The sequence below is a fragment of the Panicum virgatum genome, chromosome 2N (genome assembly GCF_016808335.1).
Source record: "Panicum virgatum strain AP13 chromosome 2N, P.virgatum_v5, whole genome shotgun sequence".
In the NCBI taxonomy this organism is placed as follows: domain Eukaryota; kingdom Viridiplantae; phylum Streptophyta; class Magnoliopsida; order Poales; family Poaceae; genus Panicum; species Panicum virgatum.
This window is the reverse complement of record NC_053146.1, coordinates 32,813,352-32,827,722: the sequence shown is the minus strand read 5'-3', so window position 1 is coordinate 32,827,722 and position 14,371 is coordinate 32,813,352. Positions and strand designations below refer to the sequence as shown.

At 48.3% G+C, this 14,371-nt stretch overlaps 1 protein-coding gene across 1 annotated transcript; it reads right to left on the bottom strand.

Annotated features, from left to right (window-relative positions):
- Positions 1-1,800: 1,800 nt before the first annotated feature.
- On the bottom strand, positions 1,801-2,520 carry LOC120662535. The gene is made up of 3 exons (XM_039941666.1): positions 2,410-2,520; positions 2,070-2,168; positions 1,801-1,932 (listed from the first exon to the last, which is right to left on the bottom strand). The coding sequence occupies exons 1-3, from the start codon at positions 2,518-2,520 to the stop codon at positions 1,801-1,803; spliced, it is 342 nt and encodes a 113-aa protein (XP_039797600.1).
- Between the last annotated feature and the right edge of the window lie 11,851 nt (positions 2,521-14,371).

Here is a 14,371-nt window from a genome sequence, read left to right as displayed (position 1 = left end):
CTTGTTGTCGGGATCAGCGAGTCCACCATAAAGCACTCGCATGATGGGTGGTGACTCACCTCACATGGTCCTGGTGGAGGTCATGGATGGATTTGGACACGTAGTCCACCATCCCGATGAACTCGGTGTTCGTCGTGTCAACAGACTCTGTCCGTTGTGCCAACGGGCTCGGTGTCCATCGGGCTTGGCGCCACGTGTCGCGTGCCGAGGCACAACATGTCCTGCGAAGTGTTGCTCAGGACAAAGGGGAATGCCGTATGAGCATTCTTGTCGAGGGTCCCAGGGGGCTCGTCTCTCCCCCAAAGAGTTCCGCTACCATGCTGACAAGCGAGATCAGAGGTCGATCGTCCCAGGATGGACCGAACAACGGCCGACATCACGAGCGTTGCCATTTCTGCTCTCGCACAGTTGGTGAGAGGGCATCGGGCATGTGGGGAGGCACTAGCCCCTGTGGCATCCAACCGCAGCCCCCGCAGGGATTCGACGATGAAATCGGAGCCATCGACATCGGGAGAGCAGTCGGAGGAGCAGACGCGCTCCAAACCGCCCTCCAAGTTGACAATGAAGCGTAGGCCTCCAAACCGCCCGGGGCTCAATCTGCGGCGATGATGGCCATACGCCACCTAGTGAAAGAAATGAATGAAATGCGCAAAGATCCCCTACCTGGCGCACCAACTGTTGGTATTTTTTTTGGCACCGGCAAGTTATTCTCGTGGATGCACTTTTAGTGGTGGATGGTAATGCAAGAAGACACAAGGATTTATACTGGTTCGGGCCGCCGGAAAGGCATAATACCCTACGTCCAGTTCGTGCTGCTCGTGTATCTTGCACTAGTTTGTAGTAGGGGTTACAAATAGTCGAGAGAGGGATGGGCGTCCCAAATCACTGAGTTCGGTGGAAAGGAAGAGTGTTCATGGCTCTTGTCTGGTTAGGGCAGCTGCCGGCGAGAAGCTGCCCAGACCTCCGCTTACCTCATTTCCAGTGGTCAGAGTGTGGTCGTGTGTTCCTAGAGGCGATCCGCGGTGAGCTGGATCTCCCTTGGGTCTCGTGTGTTTCCCGTGGGTCTCATGTGTTTTGCCTAGGCTCGATCCCTGCATAAGAACCCGTTCTCCTCCCTTTATACGACAAGGAGGAGAATGGTGTACAACCGTAGAGAGAGAGAGAGAGTCCGCGTGGTGCATTGTCCATCATGCCGGTCATCGTGGGTCCTCCAGACCCTGCCGTCGCCGCCCTCTGCCTCCGCAGCCAGGTCCGTCTGACCCCGTGGTCTGCGTAGTGGGACAACGCCTTAGGACATAACAGGAAGGGGCTCTCCACTGTGCCCTGTGTCAACACAGGCGGCGGCAGAGGATGCCCGGTCCCCTGTCTGCCTGTGCCGCTGTTAGTCCCGCATGGTGCAGATCGTGTTGGGTCCCTGCTACAGATCGGGCGTAGCCTCCACATTCGCCCCGTCGCCTGATGAGGTGGGGCCCAGGTGATAGGTCAGGTGAGAAGCGGATTCCTTCCTTAGGTCGGGTGGAAGGAATCCTCCTCCTTAGGTCGGACGAGGGGTGCCCTCCGTATAGGCCGGGCTCGTTGATATCGCTATCAGCTTTCCTAATGGAGCGACTGGGCTCCCTAATCCTCCGTCCTTAGGTATCCAGGACATTTATAACCGACAGCATTCAATAAAAATGAAAGATCGGGGAATTGATGTTAATAGATATTTAGCACGAAATGATAATGAGATATTTCTGTTTTAGCAGCTGATCAATAATTTCTGTTGCATATGGCTGATCGATCTCTCTTCTCTCCACCTGTCTATGCAGCGGCTCCTACAGCTCCTGAAGCAGCTGGGTCCATGTCATCATCCTTGTGAAATTTTAGCGTAGCGCCTAGAATTGGGCACAGCATGGTTCTCTTTTTCTTCTTTGGCTTGTCTTTTCGCAAAAGCTGCAGCAGTTAGATCTCAAAATAATAAGACACGCAGTGTGATACAGACTTGCACTGCCAGTTTACATGTACTATAGCAAGGGAGCTTTCATGGTTACAAAGTAAAATCCCAAGAGAATATATCAATTACAGCTGACCTTCTTGATTGTTGTTTTCATCTGGCTCTCAAGTGTCCCTTTCTTTTGTAGCATGTACTCCCTCAGCTCATGGTTATCCATGGCTTCCATCCTGGCCATCTTTCAATTAACAATAAATGGTTATATGAGATCAGTGTATGAATGGTACCAACCAAGATAGATTTTACCAAATTGATTTGGCAACAAAGTAGACGAGTAGTTCAAATCCTGTCTCTCTCTCTCTCTGCTTAGTGTGATTAATATGCTCTTCATACACAACATGGCGGGAAAGTAAAAACAAAAAGACAGCTTCTGTAATACAATATAACACACCAACAACTGCTGTAGTGCTGCCAATTACCATAGAATTTGATTCTTCAGCTTCTTGCCTTATGGCCATACGGGCTGTGTTGGCGACATCTTTCTTTTCCAGCAAAGACAGCAGCTTCTTGCCCTTGCCTCCTTGAGCCATACTAGGCAATAGAGGATCCAAGACTTCTATGGTTTTGAAGTTCTTAACTCTTAGCTTTGCAGAACTCAAGGAATGATCAGGCCTATTTATAGTGGAGAATAAGTTTAACTAACTGATTACCCTTGTTCCTTTTTCATATAAAGATACTGAAGAAAGGTCATGGAACTTTCTTGACATTTTTCATGCTTTAGAGTGTGAGTGGCTGCCAATAAGGTCTTTACAGTTTTCAGAATGTCATGAGGCAGTTGATAGATTCAGAATTTAAGGAGGCTCGATCACATGGATTTCTTGAGTAGTCCTGTGTTAGCATATTGTTTGTTTGGCATCTATGGATTCTTAGCTCCTGCTATATTTCTTTTGCTTTGTTTAAGAACTAATAATGCTATCATGAGACGGCAGTTAAAGTTACAGGTAGTTTCAGTTAACTCTCTTTGTGGTCCTTAATTTCTGGAATGACAGTAGTATTACGTTTCAGGGAGACGCTGCTTCTTTGGCTCTTGATAAATATACGCTACTGCACTCTACTTCCTTATTCGTGGATAACATGAAAAATGATATTTATATTAGTACATTATTACTTTTCACTGAATTTTACGATTTGTTTTTTTTGCAGCCATTGTTTGTGGAATAGTTAACCGTTTGTTTTGTGTGATATTTCTCTAGACCTGATTATATGGATCGTGGGCCTCAGGAAACCGACTCAACCTGCTAGGGAAAAAAACTGGTCCAACCAGAGACGTCCAGACCTGACTTGTTCAAAGAAGTCTCGGGCTCCAATTCCTAGCCCGCCGCAACTACTAGATTAGGCGCAGGCTGCAATATTTGACCCATAAACCGGCCAAACGTAAAAAATCCGGCCAAACACGAAACAACCTGACCCGACATGTGCACGCGGTAAGTACGAGTAGAAATTTTTGGGTCTGGCGTTGTTGAGCTATGGTCAGCCTCACAAAAATTTCATCAGATCTTTTCTAAACCTTACCTGATCCTAACCTAGCTTGCACTGTGCTCAAGTCTGTATATGATTCTCTACTTACCATGCTAAGTGGAATGTCGACAGCAAGTTTCAAAACATTACATAGATATATCTATTTATATATTATAAGAATCCAAAATAATTAAAATTAGTATGTAACAAGACTATATATATACTTGATCCAAAACAATTGAAATTAGTATGTAACAAGACTAGTTTAGCCCTATTCCTCACAAACCATCTTTAAAGTTCACATGTCAGAAAAATTGTTTGACGAAGGCTAGGGGCGGACACATCTCGGTCCACCCCGCTATCCAATTCCGCCCCGCCATGCAATTTTTTAACACTGTGGCACCATCTACCCACCTTCGTGTACCCGCGCGGTGATTGGTCCTTCCCCGATCTTCGCGGAGATGGATTCCCCTCCCTCCGCGCCATCACCGGACACCACCAATCACGCTAATCTTCCATCCCCATCCATTTTTCCGGCCACCCGAGATCGCGCACCCCTCCGCTCTCTCCTGTGGGCTGCGCCCACTCGCCTCCTCCCCTCCCCCTTCCCACTCCGACGACGGAACGGCCAGCGGAGCCAGGCGGGGCCGCGGCTCGCGACCAGCGCGGCCGGGCAGGGGCGCGCGCAGCCCCGCGGCGAGCGTGCGGCAGCCCCGGTTGCTTGGCGCCGGCGACGGAAGCAACGGGATAGAGGCGACCTGGGCGCGGCGGTCTAGCCGTCGTCGCTGCACCAACGCTTCACGAGTGCCGTCTGCACCAGGCCTCTGTGTCGGCCCTCGCCCCGTCCGCCGGCACCGGGCCCTGCGACGCGCCGTCTTCCACGGTCGCCGTCCCGTCGCTGTCGCCTGCGTGCCCCGACGGCGCTGCGACGGTTCTACGGCTTCCCCTCCAACATCGTCACGCTCCCTGGCGCGAGATGCCCTTCCTCCCCGCCGCCCGGCTCCTACCTCGACTTCCAGCGCCTCCTCCCCGCCGTGGACGCGCGCGGGGGGCGGAGATCGAGGAGCGCAGTGCGGGAGGACGAGCGGGCGCGGCGCAGGAGCGGCCAGCCGCCTCGCGTCCTCAGGTTTACTCTCCTCCCTCTATTTCTCCCTTCTCTCGGACTCTCCACCTTCCTTCCCTGGCGGCAACGACTGGGCGAGCGGCGGCGCCATTGTCACATCTTCGCCAAGCTCTTTGCCGGCGACGAGCATGTCCAGGTATGCCCGCCCCTTCTCTTTCCTTCTGCTGTGCGAGATGGAGCATCCCGAGCCCTAACAAAACTATTTGTTTTCGGATACGAATCCAGTTGCAATATATTACCTACTAACTTCGATTTCCTTTGCAAAAATTATCGGATGTATATGTGTACACCCATGTCCTATGCTGGTTCCACCCCTGTTCCGATTCGTATAGTATGTTTGTTGCGGATTTGCTTGCTGTGGTGTGTGTGTTTTGGGAAGGGGTTGCTAAATGTGAGAGGTTTCTTTGTTAGGATTTTTTTCTTTTAAACATGCCCATTTTATACATTCAGAAGTACTATAGCACTGAAAACTAGAATCATATTCTCTCATCTGAATGCTTATGTGAACTTGTGTGACGGAACCACCAAATTAAAACTGTAATTAAGCATAATGACCGTCATTTGAACACATCGGGCTCATTAGATTAACGGCTTAATTTGGCGATCCTTTCTCAACCCACGTCCCGATCGAAACATCACCGATAGTCCCACGCGAAGGTGGGCGCAGATTGTACAAGCACGACACATATTTGAAAATACAACAAATATACATAATACTTTACTTTAAGTTTTACAAACCAAGAGTGAATAAATATATAATTTATAAACTTTGCATTACTGAAATCCGGATTCAACTAGAGGGAAGAGGGCCTACATCTAACAAAAGTGTGCCCTATGGAGATCCCTAACTAAACGTCTGGCTCCACAAGCTCCCATCCCTCTGCATCCCGGCGGATGAACTTGGCATAGTAGGGACAGAAGTCTACGTCTGCGTGTCCTGAAATAATTGTGGCAACAAACCCTGAGTATACTAATACTCAGCAAGGCTTACCCGACCAGTGGGTATAACTTAGCCCACATATCTAGACATGCAAGGCTTTTGGCTGGTGGTTATTTTCCAGAAAATAGTGACTAATATTATTCCTCACCTTCCTTATTTTAGCCCAAGTTCTATATAGATTAACATAGTCTAACATTTGCATAACCAAATCTAGAGCAACATAGAGGAACAAAAAGTAATAATTCATATGTTCATCAATATGGGCATAACTATATTTCCATCTCAACACTACGCTGCGACGCAGTGACCAAGGTGCTCATATCCGAGAGTGACTGACGGCGAATCGATTCGTTTTAACCTTGCAAGGTGGACCTAACCAACACGGCACGTATTTGCCCCGTCGGACTATACATGCCAACCATTCCCCTCCCCGCCTCGAACTACAGGAACCAGCCCAACGGCATATGGTTAGCCGAGCTCAACGTGAGACCACCAAAAGTAAACATATGCATCCCAATTTTCCGCGACTACTCGACTCGCCCCAGGAGTTGGGTGCGGGTTCCAGTACTTTCGAAGCAAGGCAGTACTCGGCTTACCGGTTTCGACTACCTCCTACTCCCGGTATGCGGTTAGTACAGTTCAAACATGATCAGCAGGGCCAACAACGGCTCGGTCCTTAACCGACACAGGCGGAACTACACTTCTCCCGTCCTATCTCAAGTTCTAACCTTTCTTTCATTTCAAGACTTCCACCCATAAATTAGTAACTCATATCTGGAATTATAAACTATCCTATATCTCGCGAGTAACCAAGAATTACTCGTCTTCTACCGAACCCTATCTAGCATAGCATGGCTAACTTCCTATACATACTAGTACATCTCAAGGACACCTAGGGTTCCTGCAACTAGGGTTTCAAACAACTCCTATACTTAATGCATAAGTAATAATTACATATATATAGGTGTCATAATTTAAATTAAAAGGATGTGCACCGGGGCTTGCCTTGCGCCTGTTGCTCAACACTAGGATCAACCGGGCCTTGGGCCGGGTGCTCACACCTCTCCTCCTGGGCTTGCACCGGCTGCTCCTGCGGTGCCGCAATCACCTCAAATACGGCGCCCTCAGTTGCGGATGCTACACGTATGCATATGAAATAAATGAGTGCAGCCCAAAATTGTAACGATTTTACTTCAACTGGAATACCCTGCAGACTGTCCGTGCCCAAGTGGCGGACCTTCCGCCATATTATTCTACCAACCCTCAGAACTAAGTACTTCTCTGGACAAACTTTAGCCTAAACGGCGGACTGTCTGCTCCCCCTTAGCGGACCGTCCGCAATGCTCCTACCCATCCCCCCAGAGACAACAACGTCTCTGGAACAAATTCCAATCCTACCAGCGGACCGTACGGCCACCCTTGGCGGACTGTCCGCAGTTCACGTAACCCATCCACCAGAGACGGCAACGTCTCTGGGCAAACTCCTAGTCTCTACTGCGGACTGTCCGCGCCCAAGTGGCGGACCGTCCGCAGTTCAAACCTGCGAACTTCCAGAAACGACATCGTCTCTGGACAAACCTCAAGCTTCAACGGCGGACCGTCCGCTCCCCTATAGCGGACTGTCCACAGGCAACTCTATTAAAATACCAGAGACAACATCGTCTCTGGACGAAACCTAATCTGACCGGCGGACTGTCCGCGCCTCCCAGGCGGACCGTCCGCGACACCTAACTTCTAACCCGCGCCGCAAGCGGCAGCAAGTGCGGCGGCGACAGCGGTGGCCGCTCACCGACACCGGCGACACACTATGGAAGGGGAAAGAGACCGAAAAGCACAAGGAACTCACCACAAATCCATTCCCGTGGTTGGTTCGAACGGAGGATGACCGGAGAGGCAGATCGATGGTGGAGCAAAGCTTCGAGCAATTCCAATGACTTCCGGCGGTGGTAGGGAAGGATTCCGGCTGTGAGGAACCGGTCTAGAGGTTTGGAAAGGTGGAGGGGTGCCGAGGAAGGTTCCCGCGCGAGGAATCGAGGTTCGGTGGCCGGAGGAAGGAAATCTAAGGAAGGGGCGACGATGGCGCGGGAGCTCGAGCTCCGCTCGGCTCTAGTCGAAGTGAGGAGGAAGAGAGAAATGACAAGTGGGTCCCACACCCATCCAGATAAATATCTGGGCGATGCCTGGCGGACTGTCCGCCGTCCCCTCGCGGACTGTCCGCGAGGCGGGTGTTACAATCCTACCCCCTAAAAGAAATCTCGCCCCGAGATTTAATGAATGGCTAAAGGGAGAGTTAAAAATTGGTGTGTACCTCGATATGCTTGTAGCAATTCTGGACATTTAGCCCGAACAAATTCTTCCGTCTCCCATGTAGCTTCCCGCTCGGAGTGATTACTCCATTGCACCTTATAGAAGTCACTAGTCTGATTCCGAGTGACCCTGGTCTTGTGATCCACAATTTTGATTGGATACTCCGGATAGACAAGATCGGGTTCCAGTTGCAATTTTTCTATATCAATAACCTTCTCTGGAACACGGAGGCATTTCCGGAGCTGAGAGACATGGAAAATATTGTGAACCGCGGATATTTGGGCAGGAAGTTCCAGGCGATATGCTACCGGCCCACACCGCTCAATGATAGGAAAAGGCCCAACATAGCGAGGGGCGAGCTTTCCCTTCACTCCGAATCTCTGGATTCCTTTCAATGGAGATACCCGCAAATATACATGGTCTCCCACTTGGAATGTGACGGATTGACGTTTCTTGTCCGCATAACTTTTTTGTCGAGACTGGGCTATTTTCAAATTCTCCTGTATGAATCGGACTTGTCCTTCTGCCGCACTGACCATCTCAGGGCCGAACACACTTCTTTCTCTGGCTTCTGACCAATTCACTGGAGTTCTACACCTCCGCCCATACAATGCCTCAAAAGGAGCCATTTTGATGCTTTCCTGGTAACTGTTGTTATAAGAGAATTCCGCTGGAGGTAGGCATTCATCCCATTTCTTGCTATAAGAGAGCACACAGGCTCTAAGCATATCCTCCAGAACTTGATTGATCCGCTCAGTTTGACCATCGGTCTGGGGATGATAGGCTGAGCTGCAAATAAGCTGAGTACCTAGAGACGCATGCAACTGTTCCCAGAAACGGGCAACAAACTGTGAGCCTCTGTCAGAAATAATTGTCTTGGGTACACCATGAAGACTCACAATCCGAGCAATATATATCTCAGCATATTGATGAGATGAATAGCGTGTCTTGACTGAAGAAAATGAGCGGACTTAGTGAGGCGGTCAACGATAACCCAAATAGAATCATATCCCTTTGACGTTGGAGGCAAACCAACAATGAAGTCCATACTAATATCCTCCCACTTCCACGAAGGAATATCCAAAGGCTGTAGCATACCAGTAGGTTTGAGATGACTTGCCTTGACTCTTCGACAGATATCGCACTCGGACACATATTTGGCGACCTCACGTTTCATCCTGGTCCACCAGAACTGCTGCTTAAGATCTTGATACATTTTGTTACTACCCGGGTGAATGGAATACCTAGAAAGGTGAGCCTCATCAAGAATTTGTTTCCGAAGCTCAAAGTTCTTAGGCACTACTAACCAATCTTTAAACCAAAGAACCCCCTCACTATCTTGATGGAAGCATTGCACCTGGGGATCATCCTCACTGAGTCGTTGCCTGATCTTACCTATGCCCACATCATTCTTCTGAGCAGCAATAATATGATCTCGAAGTGTAGGTGTGAGGGTAATATTAGCAAGTGTGCCCTCAAACACAATAGCCAAGTCCATCTTCTCCATCTCTTGGCACAAGGTTTCATGCAGAACTGTAGCGGACACACAGCTACAACTTGCCTTGCGACTCAAGGCATCGGCTACCACGTTAGCCTTGCCCGGGTGATAATGAATTTCCAGATCATAATCTTTAATCAACTCTAACCACGGCCTCTGGCGCAAATTGAGCTCACTCTGGGTGAAAATATACTTAAGAATCTTGTGGTCTAAGTATATATCCACTGGATTTCCCAGAAGGTAATGGCGCCAGATCTTTAATGCATGCACCACCGCTGCTAATTCCAGATCATGAGTGGCATAATTCTCTTCATGCCGTCTGAGGGCTCTGGAGGCATAGGCGATCACTCGTTGATCCTGCATAAGGACGCAGCCTAGGCCCGTTCCTAATGCATCATAGTACACATCAAAAGGCCGGGTAATATCTGGCTGAGCGAGGACAGGGGTAGACGTCAGAAGTCTTCTCAGAGTCTGAAAAGCCTGCTCACATTTGTCGTCCCAGATAAATCTCACCCCTTTCTTGAGTAGTTCAGTCATGGGTCTAGCAATTTTTGAGAACTCCGATACAAACCAGTGATAATAGCCTGCCAGCCCAAGGAAACTCAGGACCTCTGAAACAGACTCTGGAGTCTTCCAATTCAGAACATCCTGAATCTTGCTAGAATCAACAGAAATCCCCTTGTCTGAGATGATGTGGCCCAAGAACTGGACTTCCTTAAGCCAGAAGTCACATTTGCTAAATTTGGCATACAGCTTGTGCTCCTGCAAGCGCTGAAGCACAATGCGGAGATGCTCTGCATACTCTTCCTCATTCTTGGAGAATATCAGAATGTCGTCAATGAAAATCACGATGAACTTATCTTGCTCAGGCATGAATACCGAGTTCATGAGATACATGAAATGAGCAGGGGCATTCGTTAGCCCGAAAGACATGACCAGATATTCAAAAAGTCCGTATCTGGTGGAAAAAGCCGTCTTGGGAATATCCTCAGCTCTAATCTTTATCTGATAATATCCGGAGCGGAGATCAATCTTGGAAAACACTTTGGCCCCGAATAGCTGACCAAACAGAATATTAATCCGGGGAAGGGGATATTTATTTTTGATTGTGACGGCATTCAGAAGTCTATAGTCCACACATAACCTGAGGCTTTCATCTATCTTTTTCACAAAGAGTGCAGGACAGCCCCAAGGTGACATGCTAGGATGGATATAGCCCTTATCAAGCAATTCCTGTAATTGTTTCTTTAACTCCGCCAGCTCATTGGGTGACATTTGGTAAGGCCTCCTAGAAATCGGTGCCGTACCCGGTTGCAATTCAATTGTAAACTCCACGTCACGATCAGGTGGCATTCCAGGCAAATCATCCGGGAAAACATCCGGATATTTACACACCACTGGTATATCTGCTAGCTTCTTACCCTCAACCTGATTCACCGTAGGTGTCAAAGACATATGATCTTTCAAATGTAAAGTCATACACTCATGAATAGAAGATTTGATGTGCACAGATTGTGAGGTCGTGTCCAGACTAACCCCCTGACCCTCCATCTAGTTCATACCCAATATAATATCTATCCTTTGGGTTGGTAACATTATCAGGGCCATAGGAAAAAAAATTCCTTGTAACTGTAGGGGTACTTGCTTAACGAACTGATTGGTGATTAACTTTCCCCCAGGCGAATGAATATGGTATGGCTTGGGCATGCTTTCAATCTTTAACCCCAGTCTAACAACACACCCCTTGCTAATAAAGGTATGAGACGCCCCTGAATCAAATAATACTGTAACGGGTTGTTCATTTACTGAGAACGTACCCGCCATCACTGGAGCTCCCTCAGGAATGCCCTCGAGGGTGGTGTAGTGCACTTGCCCCGGCTTGAAGTGGGCCACACTCTGCTTCTGACCCTGCTGACTCGATTGCTGGCCTTGCTTGGGTGGAATTGTACAGTTCCGTGCAAAATGACCTAGCTGTCCGCAGTTGTAACACGGAAACAGGTTGGGGCGCAACCCCGGCTGCTGCACCCAGACCTTCTGCTCATTCTACTGAGGAGCAGGAGACCTGACTGTCCCCTGTGGCTGAGTGTACTGAGGGGGCCTGTATCCCCACTGCTGCTGTGGCTGGTGCTGAAAGGGGGCTCGCTGTGGGCCCGACTGCACCAAGCAAAACCTCTGAGGGACACTGCTAGAAGATCCCGCTGCCGGCGCCTTTCTCTTCTTTTCTGCCTTGTGAGCTAGGTGGGCGTCCTCCTGTATGATAGCCTCGTTGACTAGCTCACTGAAACTGTCGAACCTGACCATCGCCAAGCGATCCTGGAGCTTGCTACTGAGCCCCTGCCGGAAACAGGCCTGCTTCTTCTCATCAGTGTCCACATGGTACCCGGCATACTGTGATAGAGTGTTGAAGGCCTGGGAATACTACAGCACACTGTTATTGCCCTACTTCAGGGCCAAGAACTCTGTGAGCTTCCTTCTAATCACCCCTGCTAGAATGTGATGTGCCCTGAAGGCTTCCTTGAACTGTGCCCAAGTGAACCGGGTGTCCGCGGGGAACATTGCCACATGATTGTCCCACCATGTGCGTGCTGGGCCCCAAAGCTGCTGAGCGCCAAATCCTGCCTTGTCCCCATCATTGTACTGGTGCAGGGTGAATTTGAACTCAATAGTCCGAAGCCAGCTGTCTGCCTCCAGTAGTTCATCCGCCTTATGGAAGAGCGGTGGTTGAGTAGCCAGAAACTCTGGATATCCAGGAGCAGGCGGCTGGTGGTGATGTCCAGGCTGCGGCGCTCTGCCCTGCGCCACAAGCTCACGGAGGAGTGTCGTCTGCTCATCGCGCCCAGTGAGCATGGTCGTAATGGCCTGGGCCAACTCAGGAGGGTTCGGTGGTTCTCCCATTCTGCATTCAACCATGACAAGGTTAGTTCCATTATTCGGATAAATTAAAACATTACCAATAGTAACTAATCCTTTCTATTCATGGCACAATGCAGAATGTAGAGCTTCAAAACAATCCTGAACGATGCTAGCAGGCGCGGCTAGGCGATCGATCGGCGCAACCGGTCGGTCTAACCGATCAGCCCTGGTCCAGCCGAAAATGGTATTGCGGACCGTCCGCAATACATGGGCGGACTGTCCGCTTTACCAAAATTCCAGCTGACCGAACTCACATTTTGAACTACTTGTCCATTTGCAAATTTGCACAAAAGGACTTTAGTTTTAATTAGTTTTTGACTTGATTTTGGCTGAAGTTCAATTGAGCACATGTCAATTGAAGTACCTCTCATGAGCAAACTAAAATTTTGTGCATATTTTTGAATTAAATTTTGAGTAGCTTTTCACTCCTTTTTCTTTCTCCTTTAATTTCTTTTGTATAATTTGTCTTTTATTTGACTCTTTCTCTTTGAATTAATTTCCCAAATTTTTCTTTTTAGTTTAACTAAGGTACATTGATTGTATTTAAATGTACTGACACCTGAGGTGTCACAGCCTACCCCCCTTAAAAAGAATCTCGTCCCGAGATTGGATGATTGATTTGAGGTAGGGAAAAAAATGGTATACCTGAGGTGGAGCTAAGAAAACCTGGATAATGTCGATTAAGATAATCTTCCGTCTCCCAGGTGGCTTCTTCTTCAGTGTGATGAGACCACTGAATTTTATACATTTTTACCACCTTTCGACGAGTACCTCTCTCTTTTTGATCCAGAATTCTGAGTGGATATTCTGTATATGAGAGATCGGGCTCCACTAAAATTTCTTGTTGATCAATGATTTCCGTAGGAACTCGAACACATTTCTTGAGTTGGGATATGTGGAAAACATTATGGACGGCGGCGAGCCGTGAAGGAAGTCGCAAACGATAAGCCACGGGTCCACATTCTTCAATGATTTCATATGGCCCGACATAGCGAGGTGCTAGCTTACCCTTGACTCCGAAACGTTGGACACCTCGAGTTGGTGATACTTGTAAATAAACATGGTCACCAACCATGAACTTCAAAGGATCCCTTCTTTTATCAAAATAACTCTTTTGCCGAGATTGGGCCGCTCGGAGATTTGCTTGTACTATTTTTACTTTCTCCTCAGCCTCGACCACTAATTCGGGTCCAAATATTTGACGTTCTCCAGTCTGGGACCAACTTAAAGGAGTTCGACACCGTCGACCATACAAGGCCTCGAATGATGCCATCTTCAGACTGGCCTGATAGCTGTTGTTATAAGAAAACTCAGCCAAAGATAAACATATGTCCCAGTTCTTGTCATAATGGATAACACATGCTCGAAGCATATCCTCAAGAATTTGATTCACTCTTTCGGTCTGTCCGTCAGTCTGTGGATGGTAAGCTGAGCTTTGAATTAATTTAGTTCCGAGAGCCTCTTGGAGCTGCTCCCAAAACCTTGCCACAAACTGGGGACCACGATCCGAGATAATCACTTTGGGGATACCGTGTAGACAGACTATCCGATCGATATAGATTTCAGCATATTTCTTGGCTCGATATTCAGTATGTACTGGAATAAAATGAGCGGTCTTTGTGAGCCTATCGACAATGACCCAAATGGAATCATGATGCTGAGAAGTATTTGGTAAGCCCACTATGAAGTCCATGCTGATATCTTCCCATTTCCAAGACGGAATTGGCAGTGGTTGGAGAGTTCCAGCAACCTTCAAGTGACTAGCTTTCACTCTCTGATAGGTGTCACACTCTGCTGACATATTTGGCAATCTCTCTCTTCATGCGAGTCCACCAAAAATTTTGTTTTAGATCTTGGTACATCTTGGTGCTACCCAGATGAATAGAGAATTTAGAGAGATGTGCTTCGTCAAGGATTTGTTTCCGCAGCAAGTGATTTTTGGGAACGACAAAGCGATCCTCGAACCACAAAATTCCTTTATGGTCCACTCGGAAACACTTGTATTTATTTTCACCTTCTGCTACTTGCTGTTTGATGATGCCAACACTTTTGTCATGTAATTGTGCCATGATGACCTTGTCATAAAGTGTCGGTTCCACCGAAATATGATTCAAAGAGCCCTAAGGAATGATTTCCAATTTC